The 19,711-nt window shown below is 48.4% G+C and overlaps 3 protein-coding genes across 4 annotated transcripts in view; 1 reads left to right on the top strand and 2 right to left on the bottom strand.

Moving 5' to 3' along the window:
• Nucleotides 1-15: 15 nt before the first annotated feature.
• Nucleotides 16-6,597, bottom strand: Gal3st4 (galactose-3-O-sulfotransferase 4). Of its 2 annotated transcripts, XM_023714411.1 has the most exons (5): nucleotides 6,521-6,574; nucleotides 5,499-5,621; nucleotides 5,068-5,381; nucleotides 4,581-4,884; nucleotides 16-1,372 (listed from the first exon to the last, which is right to left on the bottom strand). In XM_023714411.1, the coding sequence occupies exons 3-5, from the start codon at nucleotides 5,190-5,192 to the stop codon at nucleotides 341-343; spliced, it is 1,461 nt and encodes a 486-aa protein (XP_023570179.1). In that variant the 5' UTR covers nucleotides 5,193-5,381; nucleotides 5,499-5,621; nucleotides 6,521-6,574; the 3' UTR covers nucleotides 16-340. The 2 variants fall into 2 exon arrangements, with proteins under 2 accessions (XP_023570179.1, XP_004630567.1); XM_004630510.2 differs by lacking the exon at nucleotides 5,499-5,621 and having other exon boundaries at nucleotides 6,521-6,597.
• Nucleotides 6,598-7,772: 1,175 nt separating this feature from the next.
• Gpc2 (glypican 2) lies at nucleotides 7,773-13,722 on the bottom strand. Its single transcript, XM_004630509.3, has 10 exons — nucleotides 13,350-13,722; nucleotides 12,550-12,708; nucleotides 11,937-12,259; nucleotides 11,051-11,131; nucleotides 10,213-10,375; nucleotides 9,849-9,979; nucleotides 9,462-9,608; nucleotides 9,237-9,376; nucleotides 8,977-9,152; nucleotides 7,773-8,159 (listed from the first exon to the last, which is right to left on the bottom strand). The coding sequence occupies exons 1-10, from the start codon at nucleotides 13,513-13,515 to the stop codon at nucleotides 7,900-7,902; spliced, it is 1,746 nt and encodes a 581-aa protein (XP_004630566.1). The 5' UTR covers nucleotides 13,516-13,722; the 3' UTR covers nucleotides 7,773-7,899.
• Stag3 (stromal antigen 3) overlaps nucleotides 13,595-19,711 on the top strand; it is a 29,038-nt gene continuing 22,921 nt past the window's right edge. Inside the window, 4 exon segments of the mRNA XM_023714320.1 lie at nucleotides 13,595-13,779; nucleotides 15,204-15,386; nucleotides 16,569-16,671; nucleotides 17,013-17,129. Of these exon segments, the coding sequence (XP_023570088.1) occupies nucleotides 13,595-13,779; nucleotides 15,204-15,386; nucleotides 16,569-16,671; nucleotides 17,013-17,129 (588 nt within the window).

Genomic DNA, 19,711 nt, shown 5'->3' with positions numbered 1-19,711 from the left:
ATTTATTCATTCAACAAATGCTTCGTAGTGAGATGATCACAGCCCAATAACAAATATTTCATAGAAAATGTACGTGTCATTCCAGCTCACCATTCCCCGAACATTTTCAGTTTACTCCCATCTTTGCCCCTCTAGCGGGGCTTAGAGAGGGCCACACACGGACCTACCTCCCTTGGGACAAGAAAGGCGCTATGTGAGTAGGGGAGGGAGACCAGTTGGGATTCCCAGGCAAAGGCTAGAAGACTTGGGACTTGAGTCAGGGTAAACTTCCATTCCTTGGGAGGGAAGCAGAGAATGCTTCTGGCAGCTTCTTTCTGTGCCCCAATCTGATGTCTGATACCTATGGGGAGGCCAGCTTTGAAGTTTTAAGGGGCAGTGAGACTGTAGGGGGAAACTGCTTGGCATCCAGCTTGTCCTTGTACTGTAGCTCAGGGGTAGCCAGGCGTTCACACTCTTCTTGGTCCTGGGGGTTCAGTCCATTCTGAAGTACATAACCCAAAACCTTGGCTGACCCAAACTGGAAAGGGCGGAGCTTCCGGTTGGTGATATATTTGGGGTCCAGAGCCTCACCCCCTACTAGGCAATGATTAGCCAAAGCTTCTCTGCGAGCCCGGAGCTCTGCCACAGCACGCTCCAGCCGTTTCTGGCCGAATTGCTCTATCCGTTTCCACAGACTGCGGTTGAAGTGCACGTAGAGAGCCCAATCCAGGTTGTTCCAGGCCCTGGCCCGTGCAGTCAACTGCTGATCTTCAGCACTCAGTCTTCTATTGCTCGCAGCGTTGAGGCCCTGCTCACCTCCAGCCTGGGCGTTGTGCATGAAGCCAACCACGTCATCCAGGCCCCAGCACAGGGCATCTGCCAGCAGAACCAATGACTCATCAAAGTACTCAGCCACCATGACCAGGTCAAAGATGGAGTCCAGCCAGGCCAGAGCCCACTGGATGAAGGGAGAGAAGCCTAAATCTAAAGAGGCAGGGCTGGCTGGTTGGCTGTGGCCATCAGCATGAGTGGAAAAAGGCTGGAAGAGAGCCTTGGGATTCAGGATTTGGGCTCGAGGGCCAGTGCCAGAAGGCAGAACATGCAGCTTTAGTGGGCTGCGGTCTTTGGGGAGATCAGGATTCCCTCTGTTAGTCCTCATCTCTGGAGGGAAGGGTAGGCCAAAGTCAAACCATAACAAGTTTCGGGCATAATGGTCTCCACGGGCCCCAGATTGGTAAAAGCCTCGAGGATTGGCCAGGAAGGCTGCCAAGGATGGTGCCTTGCGGAAGGCTGATGAAGTGGATTTATAGTAGGAAAAGGCAGAGCGGGCCAGAGCTGCTGGGTCTCGAACAATAGAAAAGAAGAAGCTGTCAGAAGGCATGACCTGAAGTACCTGCAGAAGACAGAAAACAGACATAGGCATAAAGACGTGGGCCAGACAGAAGGAAGAAATTAAGCAAAGGCTGAGCCTCTGCAGATCCCCCAACCTCCTCTTCTCACAGCACTGCTGGGGGGACCCCCAACTTCCTACACTAGTTGTATGGCCTGGGGCTATATCTTCTAGATTCATGTTTCTCATTTGCAGAATGACAATAATCCTAAATTCTGAGATGATTATGAAGGACACAATAGATAATATGAAGAAACCCAGAATAGGACTGAGGAGATAGCTCAATGGTGTAAGTGCCTGCCTGGCAAGCGCAAGGACCTGGGTTTGATCCCTGGTACTGCATGCTATGCTGGCCCTGGAACCCCAGGTGTACTGTGCTGGCCACCAAAAATGGGTATGGTGGTGCATACCCGTAATTCCAGCACTGAATGAGTCTGAGCTTCATAGCACTATGAGTCTGAGCTTCATAGTGAGACCCTGTACCAAATAAATAAATAAATAAATAAATAAATAAATAAATGATTTTTAAAAAAAGAAAGGAAGGAAAAGAAACCCAGAACACATGAAGCTCATGGAGAACTTTAATTTCCTTGGATCTTTCTGTCTGGCCTGGTCAGTAAAACTTCTAGAAACCAAATCTTACACTCATTTCTCCACCAAAAACCTATTGAATACTTACTCTTAAGACTCTTGGTCACAGCTCCAAGAAAGGAACTGGCCTTGGGCCTCTCCAGGGTGTGAGGAGGGCGTGGTCATTGGTAGGACAGAGTGACAAGGGGCAATGATAGTGCCATCAGAGGCCAGTCCAGGATGGCTACAGGGTGAGGCTCTGTTGAGGCTCCTGGACATCCTAAAGAGCAGAAGATACCCTTGGACTAGGGCATTAGGGATCACTGGGCACTTGGAAGAGTGCTGCCCTGAAGACTAGGACCCATGATTCCACTTCTCAAGCACGATGCTAAGAGTTAGGCTGAGCCATTCCCTAACACACCCTTACACACTGATCCATGTAAAAGTGTAGCTCCTAGATGCCTGAGGGTTTCTGCCTCTGAAATTGGCTTCCATCATTGAATCTATCATGTCTCTGTCACAACATTCTCCAATCTTCTTCACTGACATGGACGTGCTTGAAGAGCAGAGCCTTTGAACTGTCTCACTGATGGCAGACGAGAACTGGGAAGAGTATAGTCTTTGGTACCAGATGAACCTGAAATAAAAGCCTAATCCTGCTATTTATGAGATCTGATTAAAAATATAGTGAATGGTACATTACCGTGATCTCTCCCCCCAAGTTACATCCACTTGCTTTGCATACATTGATCACATCATTCTTGCTGAAGCGGTTCTGGAAGTCCTCTACTGTGTTTTAGTTGTGCTGTCATGGCTGCCTGATGTCCTGAATTAATTCAAAATGTTTATCTCTTCATGGTCATTTTGACTTTGAGGAAGAGCTAGGATTGCAGGGTGTCAGATCTGGCAAATAAGGTGGATGAGGACACGGCATCATATTTTGATGAGCCTGCTTTTCCATTGGGTGCAGCATTCACCACATTTTTGATCATACCTCATAAAGACACAAAAAAGACTTCTAGAAGTACTTCACAAAGTGTCAGGAATGATGAGATGAGTGTGTTCAAAGTGAGGGGAAGGATTTTGAGGATTCATGGCAGTGTATCTTTTACTGCTATATATAGTTTTTAAAAATATAAACATTCACCATGTATTCTGGTCATACCTCACACTAGTTAGATGACTTTGTGCACATTATTAAACCTTTCAGAGTCTTCATTTATCTACCTGAAAAATCTGATTAAGCACTTACCTGGAAGAACGTGGAAGTGTGTGGAGCATGACAGGTGAATGGTGGCGAGCGGGAAGGTCATCATCCAAACCCACAGGAGAAGCGAACCTCAAAGACCCTGTCATCACCTCTTTCCCAACAGTGGCCCTGCTGCCCATAGATCACCGTCACAGTCCTCATCTGTCTTCAGCTCCAGCTCCAATGACAGTGTCTTTGCCACCCCCACTGAGGCTCTGCCACCTACGTGTAGTGCACACTCCCCTTCTGACACACAGGTATGTGCATGCACCGACATGCACCACTAGGTCTTTGCTGATGCTTTGTTCCCTTTAAGAATGCCGGATTCTGCCCTTACTGTAAAGCCCTACTGTCTACCCAGTAGAGAGTAGATGACTACTTTTGCTGCAGTTCCAAATACAAAAACATATACATGTGCACAGAAGAAGGCTTGAGTTTGGAGTAAATGGACCTGAGTTCAAATCCTAGCCTTGCCAGTTTCTGTTTTTGTTCTGGTAGTACTGGGGATTGGACCAAAGGCCTTCACACTGAGTTTGAATCTGTGATTCTCCTGCCTCTGCCTTCCAGAGTGCTGGGATTACTGTGCACTGTGCCATCACACCAAGCTGAGAAAGCCAGTCATCTAGCTTCCCTGGGACTTTACCTCAACATCTGTATAATAGACACATTGACACTGACTTCCTGGCAAAGCCATGGTAAATATGCAACAAAGTTGTTTCTTCCTTGTACATTTTTATTTACTTTTTGAGTGCCTTCTTACAAGGACTCTCAGGTGCCTGGTGTATGCATCTGATAGATGTGCTTGTCTCTCCCTTAATGACCAAGGCTCTTGAAGGCAGAAGTGGGCCTTCATCTGACTGTTCTGCCTTGCTCCACCTACGCTTGACACAGAGCTGACATAGAGTCTGAAAATGTGGCATCTACCAGGTGTGGTAGTGCACAGGTATAAATCTATAAGTCTGAGAGGGTGAGACAGGAGAATCATAAGTCCAAGCCAGACAGGCAATTTAAAAACTTAGGGAGAGCCCATCTCAAAATCAGAAAGGATCATGGAGATAGCTCAGTAGAGGACCCTGAGTTCAATCCCTAGTATTGAAAAAAAAAAAATCATAGTTTACAATAAACCCCAGATGGAAGAAAGGGAACCCCAGAAACCCTAAATAGGAAAAGGAGCATCAGAAACCTCAGCTAGAAGGGGGAAAGACCTTGGCTCCCAGGCATCCCCAGAGGAAAGGACATCTGCAGGGACAGCAATAGAAAGACCTCACCTTTGTGGCCTCTAAGAGCAACTTGTGGGTGAGGTTGGATGAAGTAACCCTCCTTTGGTGGTCTGGGTCACAAGGCTGAACCCATCTCCTCCCAGTCCCACCTTATGCCCACTGTGCCCCTCACCTCTTTCAGGTTGAATCTCATATGGTGACAGAGGATGTGGAATGGGGGCTGGGTGCCCCCACCCTGGGGACGGTAGCCTTTGACTCGAGAGGCCTGGAAAAGTCTCGGGTAGCCGAACTGGTAGCGGGTAGGGAGAGCAAAGCGCAGCCCATGCCGGTCCCCATAGCGATGAAGCAGGTTCAGCACAGAGCTGCTCCCAGATTTATGTGTCTTCAAGAACACGAGTCGCTGCCGAGGTATGCAAGGCGAAGCAGCTGGTCCCAGGGATGGAACCCAGGGTTGTCGGAGCTGCAGCCCCTGGAGCCTGGAAAGAGACAGAGGGGTGGGATCCTGTCCCTCAGCAGCAAGTAGAGCAAGTGGCTTCTTATGAAGAAAGGACAGTGTGTGTATAGACTCCTCTGAGTCCCCAAGAGTGACAGCCCCAAGTGGGTTAAGGAGGAGCCACTGGGGGAGCAACTATCAGAAGATGGGACAAAATGGAACTCACCTCCTCTGGAAGGGTCCCCCCCAGAGCTGGAGGCCGAATCCAATGGTCATGAAGATTCCCAGGGCCACCCCCAGGCTTCGAGGCCCCCACAGCCGCTTGGTCCTGGCAGGAGACAGAGGGCCCATGTGGCACAGGGAAGGGGGACGCTAGACAGACACAGAGCCAGGGCCAGGAACAGAGGCAGAGACTGCTTGAGACAGCCGTGTAGCCGTGGAAGGCGCGTTTGGAGATCGGGGGGTCATTCCCCAGGCCTCTTCTTCGAAGCCCTGGTTGAGTCTGCCCCTGAGTTAGCAGATTTTTGCCTCTGTCAGCGTCTAGAAGGGAAATGAGGGGGAAGGAAGGGAGTCTAAGGAGAGAGGTAGAACCTTTTCTCCTGCTACAGCTGAGACCTAATTCAGGAAGGGGGGGGGTCTAGAGGGTGCTCTCCACACCTGGCCCTAGTAGGTGGCCCCAGAAAAGACTCCCCTTGCTGTCAGCATTCTGCTGGTCTCAAGTTCCCCACTTTCAGTTCTCTCTGATGTTCAGTCCCCACCCCATCATGAATGAAATGGCCACTGAGAGAGACCAGACCCACAGAACATTGCCAGCTCCCTGGCTTCCTCCTGTGCCCCTCTGTCTGCCACAAATGGAGTTCAAGAATCCCTTCTGTGGCAGGGGTCATGAGGGGGTTACTCCAAGGAGGGAACTAGGGTCAAACAGGAACAGGTTCAAGAAGCAGGCAGGAGGAAGGGAGGTTGAACTTACAGGAGTGACTCTGTAATGAGCACAAGCCACAGCATGTCTAAACCTCAGGGTGACAGGGGCTTGGGGAGATGAGGGAGGTGAAGCTAGTTCCCTGGACACAATCCCCATTCCACTTCCCAAGACAACCAACCATCAGGGCAGTGGAGGAGACTGGGGGTTTACACAACCAGGAGAAGGGTGTTGGGGGGAGATAGAGAGAGAAGGAGAAAGAGATAGACTAAATCTTAGGAAATAGATGTGGAGAAATACATAAACACCAAGATTTGCCGTTCCTTCCCAGGCCTGATATCCCCAATGAGTTTGGAGCCTGGCTCCACCCCTTCAGATTACAACCAGCAATCAAGGACCAGAGCCCCTCCGACAAGCCTAGACAGCCCCCTTTTTCAATGAGTTAGGGCTGACCCCAGGCAGAAAGAAGCCACACTGGCTACGCAGGGATCCACCCCTCTGGCATCGGCCCCAATTTCTTCCCCCATCACAGTCCCCAGGACCCAGCTGCAACTCTCCTGAGTTCTTCATCTCTGCCCATTCATCTTTATCTCTCACTATAACCCCCATCTGTTGTTCACTTCAGTTTTGAAGACTGCTCAGCCTGTCACCAGCTAGCTCTTTGTTGGCTCTCCTCTGGGGTCCTATAAACTCCTCAAGGCTCCTCCCTTAATTCAAGGGTCCCTCCACCAGCACAGCCTCAGCTTCCTTGTCCACTCACCAGGTCACAAAGGGAACAGCAGGGAAATCAGGTCGGGCCCTCCGCCTGTCTCAGCCACCACCCTCTCTGCTCCGCTCAGCTCAACTTTCCCCACAAACTTTCTCGGCACCCAGGCTCCTCCCCTCCCCTCCCTTTGTCTCGCCAGTCCAAGCAGCTGCTTCGGCTTTGATCGCATCTCTGGGTCTTTCCCTCCTGCATCTTTCATTCTCATTGGGGTGCCTGGGCTGCCCTTGGAAGACCCCATTCCCACTCTCCTTTCACTTAGGAATCAATTATACCTTTTCCTCTCAGCTTTCTACGGAACAAAAGAGTCATTCAGAGCACAGAAGAAAGCAAAGGAAAAGAAAAAGAAGAGAGAGCGCATTGAAAGCAAACATTGTCAGGGTAGCCAGGGGCTGACACCAAGAGGACAAGAACTCCCACCCTGAAGGCTGGGGCAATGCTGTGATGACGTGGGAAATGCCTGCCTTGTGTTTAAAGCTAATTTTGCAGGCAACAAGGTGCTTCTTTATGCAGCTCCAGTTTCATTTCCATAATGCTCTGTACTTTATGGTGCAAGTTATTCGGCCCTTGTGGGCAACCTGGAAACCAGAGGTCAATCCCTCTGGCCTGACTGGGGTGGGGGTGGGGAGTCCAGAAAAGGCAAGAAGCAGACAGAAACAGCCAATCACAGATCCCCTGGGACATCTGCAACAATCAAGGACTTGGGAGGGATGATGAAGGCATAGAAAGCCACACACAGGGTCCAATAAATTAACATTTATTTATGAATAAACACTGACTCAAACACAGAAACATGAATGGGAGCTTGTGATGGTTGTTGATGGCAGAGGTCATGAAATAATCCCCTTTTAAAAATTGATTCTGAAAGACCTCAACAGAACCCAGGCCCACTGGGTAATACAGCCTACTCACACACTCCCAGCCCCTGCCCTGTAGCCCATTAGCACCCAACTCTGTCCACTTCTGAAACCAAGTGTCCCACCCTCTTACAGTTCCATCCCTCCCCAATTTCAACTTCCTTCAGCCCTTCGGCCCATGCCCCATAGCAACTCTAAAATTCCTCCCTTTTCCCCTTATTGGAGCTGAAGACAGTGCTCAGTCTTGGAGGGCTGAAACCACACTTCCTTCCTTCATAAAATAAATAACCTAGTACCTCCTCCCCAGTTACCAAATGAAAAAATAAATATTGTGAACACCCACCCACCCCCAACCCACTGATGGGAATCTCCTGGTCTTGGGGCCCCAGCCATTCACCTGCAAAGTCCCTTTTCCACCCTCTCCATAGCCCCTTTGACTCCTCCCGCCACAGACACAGCTGAAGGGGGAGGACGTGAAGGGGCCATTACTCCTTCTGATGCTAGGGCACCCTTCCCATGCTATCGAGGTCCAAGCAGAGCCAGGGCTGAAGAGAAGAGAATGAGGACAGGAGGGCTGTGAAGGGCAACGGATGTTACCCCACTTCTGCTCCTGCCCTGGTTGTAGCGAGCACTGCCACCCGCTCCTTTGCCACCTGGACCTTCCCTGCGAGGAGGGCGAGGCGGTCTTGGAGGCCGGGCTGGGGGGGCCACCGGTGCTGTCCCAGCCTTCCAGTCATCTGCGTACTGCTGTCCCCCTCCGGAGCCACTAGCATCCTCATCTACAAGAAGAACAGAGACAGGGTGCAAAGATGTGAGGGGCAAAAAACAGGAAGGAAGAAAGACAGTGATAGAAAAGGGTATGTGGAGGGAGATACAGGTAAAAGAGGAGGTGACAGGAAAGCAGGGAGAGAGGAAGCAAGATCCAACAGCAGGCATGATGAGAGAAGGCATTTGGAGACAGGAAAAGAAACAATTAGAAGTAAGAAGAGCCAGATGGGGAGAGAGGATAAACAAGAAAGGAAACAAATACACAGAAGCAGAGAGCAGACAGGAGGATGGGTGGGGAGAGGAGACAAAGACTGGAGACGCCAGGGATTTAGCTCAGCAGCACAGCGCCACCCTGGCAAGTGCGAGGTGGACCTCGGGGTATGTGCCCATTGTCACCCTGCCAGCTTTCCTACCCTCTTCTCCTTCTGCAACACAGCCCTTTATAAGAAGCTTCTCCACCGTCCTGTAAATTTCTGCACTTCCCACGGCCCCATGCACCCTAGGATAGAGATTCACTCATTCTTTGGTCTTTTACCCCTACCTCTTGAGTCAGGAGAGCAGGAAAGGCTTAAACGAAGGAGAATGAATAAAGCTAAGAAACCTGGGGAGCAGAGGGAAATGGGGCCATGAAGCGAGCGGTGCTCGGTGCTTGCGGAGCAGCAGGCACTGGGCTCAGGGGACAATAATGGGCAGACCTCCTGGACAGTAGGTGGAGCTTATGGATAATGGGTGGGACTCGCACTAATGGGCAGAGCTCTCCGTGGAGGGCAGGGGGGCGGAGCTCACGCAGTAGTAGGCGGGGTCTTCGGGATAGTGGGCGGGGTTCACCTGCGTCCCGCATGTCCAGATCCTGGCCCAGAGCAGCAGCCCTCATCCTGGCAGTGGCCGCGCGGAGCTGCAGCCGATGGCGGCGCGTGAGGATGTCGGGGCCCAAGGCATCCACGTCTAGCTCCGGGTTATGGAGTTGCTCAGTTGGGGAGGCCCCGACCACAGGCGACTGATACCTACCAGCACAGCGCCAGATGGCTCTGGTTGCCTGCCGTGTCTCCCGGAAGCCCACACGCCCCCCGCCGCTGCCCGACTCTCACCGGCCTCGCCCAACGCCAGTCCAGCAGGGTGCCGCCTCCTGCGAGATGTCTGCGGCCATGCGGGAGTCCCCACACACCGTCAGGGGCAGCCCGGCCCAGAAGCCTCGCACCCGGCCCAGCCGCTCACGAAGCTCCCAAACCTGTGCGACAGACGGGGCAGGCCCAGCTGCAATGCGACCCTGCGACCCCGGCCTGCCCGTGTACCTCGCCGCGCCCGCCACGTACCAGCCGGTGCAGGTTGGTGCCTGCCGCCGTCGTGGGCCGCTCCTCCTCGGCCACTGCCCTCCATGGTCGGCCTGCCTCTTCCCGAGGCGCTGGTGCTCTGCGGTGTCGGGCTGGCACAGAATGGGGAGTCCCGCATTCCTGAAACGCCTGTGCAGGTAGCAGACCTTGAGACAGTCAGCCTTGGAGCAGTCAGCCTGCTGGTGACCCACACTGTTCCCAGTCCCACTCTACATTTTTCTCAGATGCCCAAACTGTCCCCCACCCTGGGCCTCACCTCTGCTCTTCCTGCACCTGGGCTTACATTCCACAACGTCCCCCATCTCCCCACCCTTCCCTCCCTCTACCTAGGCTGACAGCGCAGTGTCCCTCCATCCTTGCCTCCCATACCTTGGCTGACACCTTCACACTGTTTTCCTGCAAATACATCAACCCTTCTGAGATCTTCACCCCAATGGACTCAGTAGCCAGCTCAAAGGAAAAGGGGCCCTGGAGCTTCTCAGCCAGGAGCAAGAGACCATCTTGAAGGAGATGAGGAAGAGAAAAAGGGGTTAAGGTTGTATACTGAACTAGGATTTCCCCACAAATCCTCACCAGGGCTTTAGAAGGAAGCAGCGAAGTATTGGAGGAACACCCCCTCCCAAACTGTATTCTCCTCACAAGGCTCTAGACCCCTTGCCAGCTCCCCTCCCCACACAGCCCTCAGCCTTACTGAGGACCCTCTTCCATCCCAGGCTTTCTTGAACCCCCTCACCCAGGTAGCTGCCCCAGTCAGGCTCCAGTCCCTTGCTGCTGAGACAGCCATGGGCCACATTGAGGCAGAAGCCCCGGCAGGGCATAAGTGAGGGAACTCCCCGGCAAAGGGGGCAGCCAGTCAGACGCATCAGAGCCTGCCGGCAGCCTTCAGACACAGGAACCTGAGGGCAGAGAACTGGGCTGTTTTATCTACAAATACGTTGGATGATCATGGTCAAGCCTGCTGCTAAGCACAAAGAGAAGCCAAATATACTACCCAGCCCTACAACCCCAGGCCCATGTGCATCAAGGATTGGTGATTGCAGGACTGCCAGAAATTCCTGGGGGTCTGGTCACAGATTTTGCTTTATAGGAGGGGTATTACTGGGGGAGGTGTCTGAGGAACGATCAGGGACAAGAGTGAGCCTGTCTTGGGGAGGGAGGGAAGGGATGGTGAGGAGGAAGGAGGTAAAGCTGGGAGGTCAGGGACAGGATGGGTGATGGAGGCCTTCAGCAGCAGGGCAAAAGTCACTGAGAGGTCCTGGGGGACACAGGAAGGTCAGTACTCCAATCTCAGGCCACTATGGAGATGAAGAGGCTCTTAGAGCCTGGAAGAGGTATGAGGCAGAGGGCAGGAGAGGGTCAGGGGTTACAGAAGATCATGGAAAAACATGGTCAGTGGAGACCTGACTCTAGCCTCCCTCTCCCCTCATTTACCCTGGGGGGCCAGGGCCTGGAAGCTGATAGGAGAAGGTCTGTCTTCTCCTTCCAGCTGGCGCCTGTCTCTGCCTCACGGGGTCTCTCCCACTTCTGCCTCTCCCTCCCTGGGCCCTGTCCACAAGTGGATCCCTTCTAACCTTAAGTGTTTCACTGACCACACTTCTTCCAGTCTCCAGGCCCTGGACAAAGGCCTTGGCAGCCACCAAGGCCCGAGTTATCTGAGGAAGGGAAAGAAGGTGAGGAAAAAAACCACACACACACACACACACACACACACACCTGTTATCAGAGGTCAGTCAAGACTGGGGCCAAGAGACTATACCCAAGGCATGAACTGTGGGGTTTAGGTTTATGGGCTTATTGTGGAGTGGACAGAGTGTCAGGTGGAATTCAGAGGCAGGTTCAGGGATTTGAAGGAATTACAGTCTAGATGGATTAAGGGGAACTGGGTTTGGGAAGGGCTGCAGGTATTGTGTTGCACAGGGTGTGGAGACAGGGAGATTGTGTACCAGCACCCTGACTTTGAAGCCAGAAGACCAGGGAATGAGGCACAGCTTCACCACTTACTGGAAGTAAAATCTACACCTTTGGGAACTCTAGTTTTCTCATCTATAAAAGAATAGTCATGTATCTTAAAGAATTATGATGACAAATGACATGCTATGAGTGAAAATGCTTCTCAGCTATTATGACTAATTCATGTTTATTTGTCCAGATTGTGTCAAGATGTTAGAATTAGCAGGAATTGGCAGAAAAGTGGCTTGGCTGGGGTGTGAGGGCATATGTGTGTTTGTATAAAACTAAGGCAAAGAAGAGGAGGCTATCCCGTTAAAGGAGACCAAGGAGCACTAAGTCACAAACAGGTGACCAATGCTTGAGTCAGGGATCTCCAGGTTAAAGATGGCTAAGGTGCAGACTGGGACTGGGGCACAGAAGGTCACTGGTTTGGAGGTGAGTGGTACACAGTTCAGAGGTTACCAGACCAGAGGTGGCTGAAGCTCAGGCCTTGTTACCCTTCCTCACCTGCAGGCGGAGGCGACGGGGTGAGTCCCCAAAGGGCTGCAGAGAACCTTCAGTGGTTGAAGTGAGGCGTGTGAGGCAGAGCAGGAAATCAGGGGGGAAGCTGTACTGTGGGTGGAGCAGGGGGAAAGCTCTCTCCAGAAGCTGTGCCCAGAAATCCGACAAGGTGTCATCTAGCCCCTCACCAGACTTCTCATAGTAGTCCCGCAGGCGAGAAAACAGGCCGTTGAAGATGAGGGCGTGCTGGGAATACAGGCGGCCATAGGAGTGCGAGAAGAGCTGGGCCAACGATTGCTGGGATAGAGAAAGCATCTCCCGAAAAAACTCTAGCGAAAGCAGGGAGTGGGAGCAGGTGGTGAGGCCAGAGAAAAGAACAGTGAAATGACAGAGGCAAAAGAGGTTGGGGATGAGGAGAGAAGAGAAGAAAAAAGTGAATTAGAAAATGGGCAATTCTGAGGCTTAGCAGGTAGGGAATTAGGGGTACACAGTCCTGGAAAGAGTCTGGGCAGGGGATTGGAGATAAGCAGGGGTGGAGGAAGAAGAGGAGACAAGAACTTGCTGGGGTTTTAAGCACGAAAAGAAGTATAAAGTATCTTTGGTGACCCCATGTCCTCACCATTAAACTTCCTGTGCCGGGCAGCCAGTGTGTGAACCAGGAAGGAGCCGCCGTCCTCCACCAAGCCCCGGAAGGTGGCCTCAGTCTCCCTGATCAGCTTCTGCTCTGTCTCACTGGAACAGCAGGTGTACTCCTGGGGACAGATCTGGAGGTGCTCACCTGGACAAGGAAAAAGGAAGGAATGGTGGCAAGGGGTATTGTGACATGCTGTCCATCTCCCACTGATCTCTAGGGACTGGCCTATCTCTTCCACCATTCTACTCTCTTTTTCTATTGTCTGCACCCCTTATAGCCACCTGCCTCCTCCTTATTGTCTCTTCAACCAACTCCAAGTCCCCTCTCATTAGCCATGGGATCATTTATTTGATGGCTGCCCTGGGGGCCAAAATTAGGGTGATGGGGTGTCCTTGGGTGACCCTTTCCAACATCCTACACCCTAGGCCTCTGAATGACTTGCCTGACAGCTTCAGAACGATAACGAAGGTGGTTTGAAAGGGTGGGGTTACTCAGCAAGAATTATTATGGAAGGGGCTCCTAGAAATAGCCCTAAGCGTCTAGCTATGAAGAAATCACTTCGGAGGGTGCTAATTACTAGAGAGGGATTCCTAGGGTAGGGGCGGAGTAAAAGCTATTATGTGAGCAGGAGGCTTATTGTGATCCTGGTAAAGAAGTTGTAGGAGAAGTGAGATTACTACAGGATGAAAAGACTATTATAACAGTCACTGTAAAAGAGTTATTGTGTGATGCGCAGGACCCGCCCCCCACCCCTCGACCCCTATTCTCTTCCTCTTTCTCCTCACCTGAGATCAGGGCGGGAGGGATTAGATTTAAACTATATCCCCGGGCCCCCAGCACCTGCCGGGTCTCTGCACAACTCCTGGTGACCTTTGCCTCGCTCCCGGGTCCCAGTCCAGGACCGGGACACAGAGGCAGCAGCAGAAGCAAGAGAGGTCGCAGAGCAGACATAGCTGGGACAGCAAAGTGGGTCCTAAGGAGGAAGCAGAGCCGACTGAACTCCAAAATCTGGTTCTTGGCCGCGGGACCGATGGACCGGCCAGAGAAAGAGTACGACCTCCGAAAACCGCACGAAGCACGATTGCTGCACCAGGCGGCATCTGCGGAGACAATGGGAGCCCAGAGCTGGACAGGGGGCGGGGCCCGAGGCGGAGCCCCGCCAATGATAATAAGAAGCGGCTTTACGGGCGGGGCCGGAGAAAAAATTAAGCCAATGTATCGGGGAAGTTCGGCAGAGGGGCGGGATGTGGCCACGTGGAGGCGTGGTCTTTCTTGGGGGCGTGGCGGTCCGGCTAGAAGGGCGGGGCCTGGGTGCATCCAGCCTATTGCCATAGATAAGTCCGGTTGAAAGAGTTATTACTAGTCTAGTCCAAAGCCTGGCCAAAGGAGAGGGAACTTTTGTGGATAAGGGTCTGGGCTAGGGAGGCACCGGGTTAAAGCAGCCCCCAACTTTCCCATGCCCTGAGCGCCTACGCTCAAGTGACAGGATCTCACGCTTGGGGACTAGTTACTGCTCGAGGCAGCCAGAGATGCGTGACTGGAACGTGGTGAGCACGAGCTAGCACTCCCAAAGCCTCGCGAGAACACTCCAGCTGCGCGAAGTTTGGTCTCGCGCTTGCGCACTGTGCGCCTTGTGCCTTCCCGCGTTTTCCTCAAGTCTTACGAACGGAAGCGGCGGGTGCCTGTACGTGAGGTGGGTGACCACAGGGACCTGAAAGATCTCTGCTCATTTGGGCTCAGCTAGAACTCACCCTTCCGGACTCAGTGAGGTTCCCCTTTGACTCAAGAATGCACCCACCCGGGTGCTCGGGGCTCAGAGATAAAGACACACCTCACCCCCTCCTTCCACGGCCGCCATGTCAGTACTTCAGAGTGTTCCCAGAGGCGGACAACCCCCAGTTGGAAATCTGATTAAGTTTTCCTACTGTTTCCCGTAGACGTTACCTTCAGGAAAAAGAGGATGCGCCACGTAATGTCACCATCCCCAAATCTTAAGTGCTTCCTATCCCGTTATTTTCCTCACTTTTTCTCAAGTTTCCGAAGTCTCCTAAGAGGGGTGTATCTGTCGCTGCTCTTGGGGAGCAGCCCTGAATCCTCTAGCCACTTGGGGTGGTATTATGTGTGGTGTTTTTTTTTTTTAATTTAAAAAAATTTTTTTTAATTTTATTTATTTATATGTGTGTGTGTGTGTGTGTGTGTGGCCAGCTCAGCCCACCAGGGGGGGGGGCTGGCTGGCATGTGGTGCTGGGGGATTGAACCGCGGTCCCTGTGCTTTGCCGAGCTTGTTCTAAGTAGGTGCTTTAGACCACTGAGCCATCTCACCAGCCCCTATGTGTGGTGTTTTTATTTTTCAATTTTATTTTGAATTTAGGGCCTCCTGAGCTATATCCCCAGTCCTTTAATATTATTTGTTGGCGGGGGTCGGAGGGACTGGATCACTCTAAGACATTTGAGTTGCCCAAGCTGTACTAAAGCTTGGTGTTTTTGATCCTTTGACGTTAGGTTAAGGCAACTCTGCCTTATTTTTGGTACCCCACCCACCTAACAGTTATAGAGCAGTTCCTTTAGAGAGAAAGGGATTGGTTGGGACCCAGGATGGAGGCCTGGTGGGGCAGGAGCCTCTTGCTTTCTTCCCGCAGCTGGATCAGCATGCCTACCTTAAGATCCTCCTCCCAGCGGCAGAGCTCCTTCTCCTACCCAAATGTTGTGCCCTCTTCACAACAAAGATCTGTGGGAGATGCACAGAGGGCTTTGTCAGCTTCTTCTAGCTCTTCTAGCAGTCTGCCTTCTGAAGATAAGGGCTCCGACTTGGCTTCTCAGGGGTGAGTGGAAATGGTGAGAAGTTGTAGTGTTTTGCTGCAGCCTCCTGTATTTTAAGCAGCTTTCTACTATCACTTTCCTGAACTGGTTGTAGTATGTGTGGGACTGTATGAAAACATCAGAAATGCTATGAAGCTTTAGAATAGTGATGCGCTCCAGCTCTGTTTGGTGTTTCTTGGCTGCCCTCCACCTTGTGAATATCCAGAAGAGCGCATCGTGACTCTTTACTATGCAACTTGCTGTCTAAACCTTTTTTTTTTTTCCTTTTGTCTTTTTGAGACAGGGTTTCCCTATGCAGTTCAGGCTGACTTTGAGCTCAATTTATAGCCCAGGCTGGACTCAAATTTGCAATGATCCTCCTGCCTCAGTCTTCCTAGTGCTGGGGCTACAAGCATGTGCCATCATGCCTGGCTTAAACCTATCTTGAATAGGTTTCTGTATTCAGCATGCATAAATGCATGGGAGATATAAATAAGTTATAGTGTTTTATGTGTTTCCTGACAAATTATATGTTCCCTTTAGGTGGCCTGTAGTTCTTTTTGGAATTTTACAAACCACTACCTCTCTCTTTATTTGTTATAGCTTATGAATTTATTCTGTGAAAGTTAAAGTAGTATGTCTTTGTTTTCATTTTTCCAGGAAAAACACCCAAATCTACAAGATTTATTTTATCTCCTCTTTATTTTAATTGGGCTTCTCTGAATCATTTCTGCTTCTGTCAGTGCTGTTGCTGTTGGAGATCAGATTTTATCAGTGTTATAAATTTGAATCACTAAAACATATGGTTGTATTTCGAAAGGTGAAATATAACTCCAGGTACATATTAGTCTGTTTATGTATGAGTGACATATATATATGATGCTGACTTTTCTCCACACAGAAAAATAGTCTCTCTCCTGTTGAATATTGATTTGATTTCCTTATTTGGAAAGGACGTCAGGACATTGTTTTGTACCTGTCTGTTTCTAATTCATCTCTGTGGCTTTCAAGAAAGTGAAAATTTTGGTTTGAGACTTGTCCCTACTGTCCTGTAACTACTGCTACAAGCATATCCCTTTTTAAAAATCTGGATATGTTTTTCTCATGGAGGTAGGATACAGTTAGAGACAAAGAGAACTAAAAGGTTAACCTTTATGTAGAGGGAATGGGGTGGCTATATTTAGGAGAACCATACTCCCTCATAGGGCTAGTCCCTCTTTGTCTGGTGATGGAGGCAGTGACTTTGAAGACAACCTGAGACAAAATGTGAAGAAGAGAAGAGCAAAACGACCACATAAAACAACCCCAGTAAGTCAGTTTTGTTTTGTTTTTGAATCTGGTGTGGGAAACAGTAAAAGAGACCTCATAAGAGGCTCAGGTGATGTGGTTAATGGAAAGATAAGACTTAAAAAGTTTTAAGAGTCAAAATTAGGATTGAAGAGAAAAAAAAAAAAAGAACATTAGGACATAGAGATGAAGGGGGGGGTCTGTGAACTTTTTAAAAGAAAAGGTTCACAACAATGTAAATTTCAGTTATATAAAATGAGGGACAATATGTTAAAGTCTTGTATGGAATTAGTAGTTTAAACCCCTATAGGTGATAATGAGGAAAGCAGGTATAACATCACTTTCCTTTTTTAATATGCTAGGTGGCAAAACATCCAAAGAAGGGGTCTCAAGTTATGTGTCAAAATGGCCAGAAAATGCTACAGTTACCAGCCTGTGATCTCTTTGATGCTGTGAAAGCTGCCAAAAGTGATATGCAGGTAAAGCAGAATGTCTCACCTGTGTTGCTTGATATTATTTCTTTATAAGGTAGAAATTTATGAACAAGTGTTTATAAATTCAACGATGTGGGGTAAGCACAAGATTGAAAAAGATGACATCATGGATTGAATCTTTGGAGAATATAGGGGAGATCATAGACAGAAATGTTCTTTTCCTGAAGGAATCACAGAAAAGGAGTAATTCTGCCTTTGTTGGTTGATAAAGGAGGAAAGGAGTAATATTGATGACCGGAGAAGTAAGCCTGAGTACAGTGGCAGCTTGTTCACTCATTCACTTTTTAGCTTGACTTTGACAATTATATCTAGTTATTTTTCCTTTTGTTTTGTTTTTAATTACATGTTTATTATCTAAAGGGCTTTAGAGCTTGAAAAATTAAAACACAGTGTTCACCTATATGTCTAGTCCTTAGCTCAAGAAATGAAACATTAATAAAACCATTAAAGCTCTTTGTGTATCTTCTTTCCACTGTTATTGCCCAGAAATAACCATTAGACTGAGTATTATTAATTGCTCTCTTCTATTTCATTATACGTTTATTATACATAATGACATACATTGTTAACCATCAGTGATTGTGTACCTTAATTTATGTAAGTAACCCTCTTTGGTTATTTGTGGCTTGTTTCAGTTACCATTATATGAGATTCACCCAAATTGATGTGAAATATATAGAGGGTATATAGATTTTTACTGTTTTAAGGAAATATTTTAAATTTTTAAACATGGAACCTTGCTACCTATATTTTTGTTGTGATTTTAACTTTATTGTATTGTAGTCAGAGAATGTTCACATTGAAATTTATAGAGACCTAGGTTTATGACTCAGTAGTCAGTTACCAGAACCATTATATAGTTATTTAGAGAAGATATGTGTTTGCCAGTTGTTGGATATAGTGCTCTCCTGAGTGAGATTAAATAAGTTAAACGTGATATTATCTTGATATGTCTTACTGTTTTTTTGTTTTGTTTTGGTCTGTGTGGTGAGTCTTAGTACATTTTAACTCCAGTTATCCCCATATGCTAATGTATGTCTTAATTCTGTCCATTTCCCTTCCCCTATACCTTATTGTTTTATGTAATCAACATTTATTAATAACTTTTTTTTTCTCTCCTTCTAATGGTCCTGCTTCTTTATTTTATTTTATTTTTTTTCAAAGTTTTATTGATAAACAGCAATGAGACAGTTTCAAATCAAATCAGAAGTACAGTTTCAACAAATAATACACTGCATATATTCTTCTTAGTGGTTAATTGCTGTACAAGATGCGGACTTGTGATCCTATTTACAAACACCATTAGAACAAATCATTCTATTCATTAAGAGAATGCAACTATATATCTATCCCAACCTCTTTGAATACACAGATACAAAATGGACATTCATCAGTATACCCTATTAATAACTTTTTACCATTTTCATTGTTCATCATTCCTTGGAGTTCAACTCTCCCATACTGAATCATTCTCTGTATATCCAAAGTTTGTCCTATAAAATTTCCTTTAGATAGAGGCTTGTTAACACTGTCAGATTTTTCTTGTATAAAACTGATTTTTTTTTCTTGAAAGGCTGTTTACTAGCTACAGAATTCTCAGATGACTTTTTTATTTTCAGCTTATTGTAGAAATCATTCTACTGTTGTTGACCTTCCTTTGTTGCTTCTAAAAGTCATTTTTTAGTCTAATTTGGTGATGTCAGATACATTTTGTAGTGATGGACATGTTTGGTATCAGTATATACTTGCCACTTGTGACTATTGGGCTCTTTCATGTGGCTGGTACAACTGGAGTTTTATTTAAGTAGCCACATATGGCTAAGGCCTAATGTATTTGTACAGATCTCATGTAATATTTTAGTTTTTAAGTGCTAAATGGAAATCATTTGTAAGTAATTTTGTTCTGCTTTGATTAATTTGAATGTTTTGCTTTTGTAGTCTGATGTTATCTAGGATGTTTAAAAGTATAGGCTAGAGATGGTGGTACCTGCCTATTACTCTAGCACTTGGGAGACTGAGGCAAGAAGATAACATATAGCGCTTCCCTGGCAAGCGCAAGGGCCTGAGTTCAATCCCTGGTTTCACCAAAAAAAAAAAAAGATAACATTTGAGTTCAAGGCCAGCCTGAACTGCATAGTGAGTTCAAGGCCAGTCTGAACTTTATAGCAAGACCCTGTACAAAAAGAAAAAAAAGGAAAGAAAAGAAGTGGGGGTGGGGGTGGGGAGAACAGAAGGGAGGAAGTATTTTTGTTGTGCTTGGGATCCATTAGCTTCCTGGCTGTAGAAGATTGCTGCCTTTTGACATGTATAGAAAATTCTTTTGAAATACTGACTTTTCTTCATTTGTTAGCTTCTGGAATTCAGTGAGATGTCATTAGAGCTTCTCAGTCTCAACAGCATGTCTCTTAGCATCTTTTTCACTATTTCTAGCAGTTACTCTTTCTATCTGTATTTTATTTTATTTTATTTTTTTTAATTTTATTTATTTATGTGTGTGTGTGTGTGTGTGTGTGTGTGGCCAGCTCAGCCCACCAGGGGGCGCGCTGGCTGGCATGTGGTGCTGGGGG

The sequence above is a fragment of the Octodon degus genome, unplaced genomic scaffold (genome assembly GCF_000260255.1).
Source record: "Octodon degus isolate 3935 unplaced genomic scaffold, OctDeg1.0 scaffold00035, whole genome shotgun sequence".
Lineage (NCBI taxonomy): Eukaryota > Metazoa > Chordata > Mammalia > Rodentia > Octodontidae > Octodon > Octodon degus.
The sequence above is the reverse complement of the archived record's forward strand: the minus strand, read 5'-3'. Positions and strand labels throughout refer to the sequence as shown.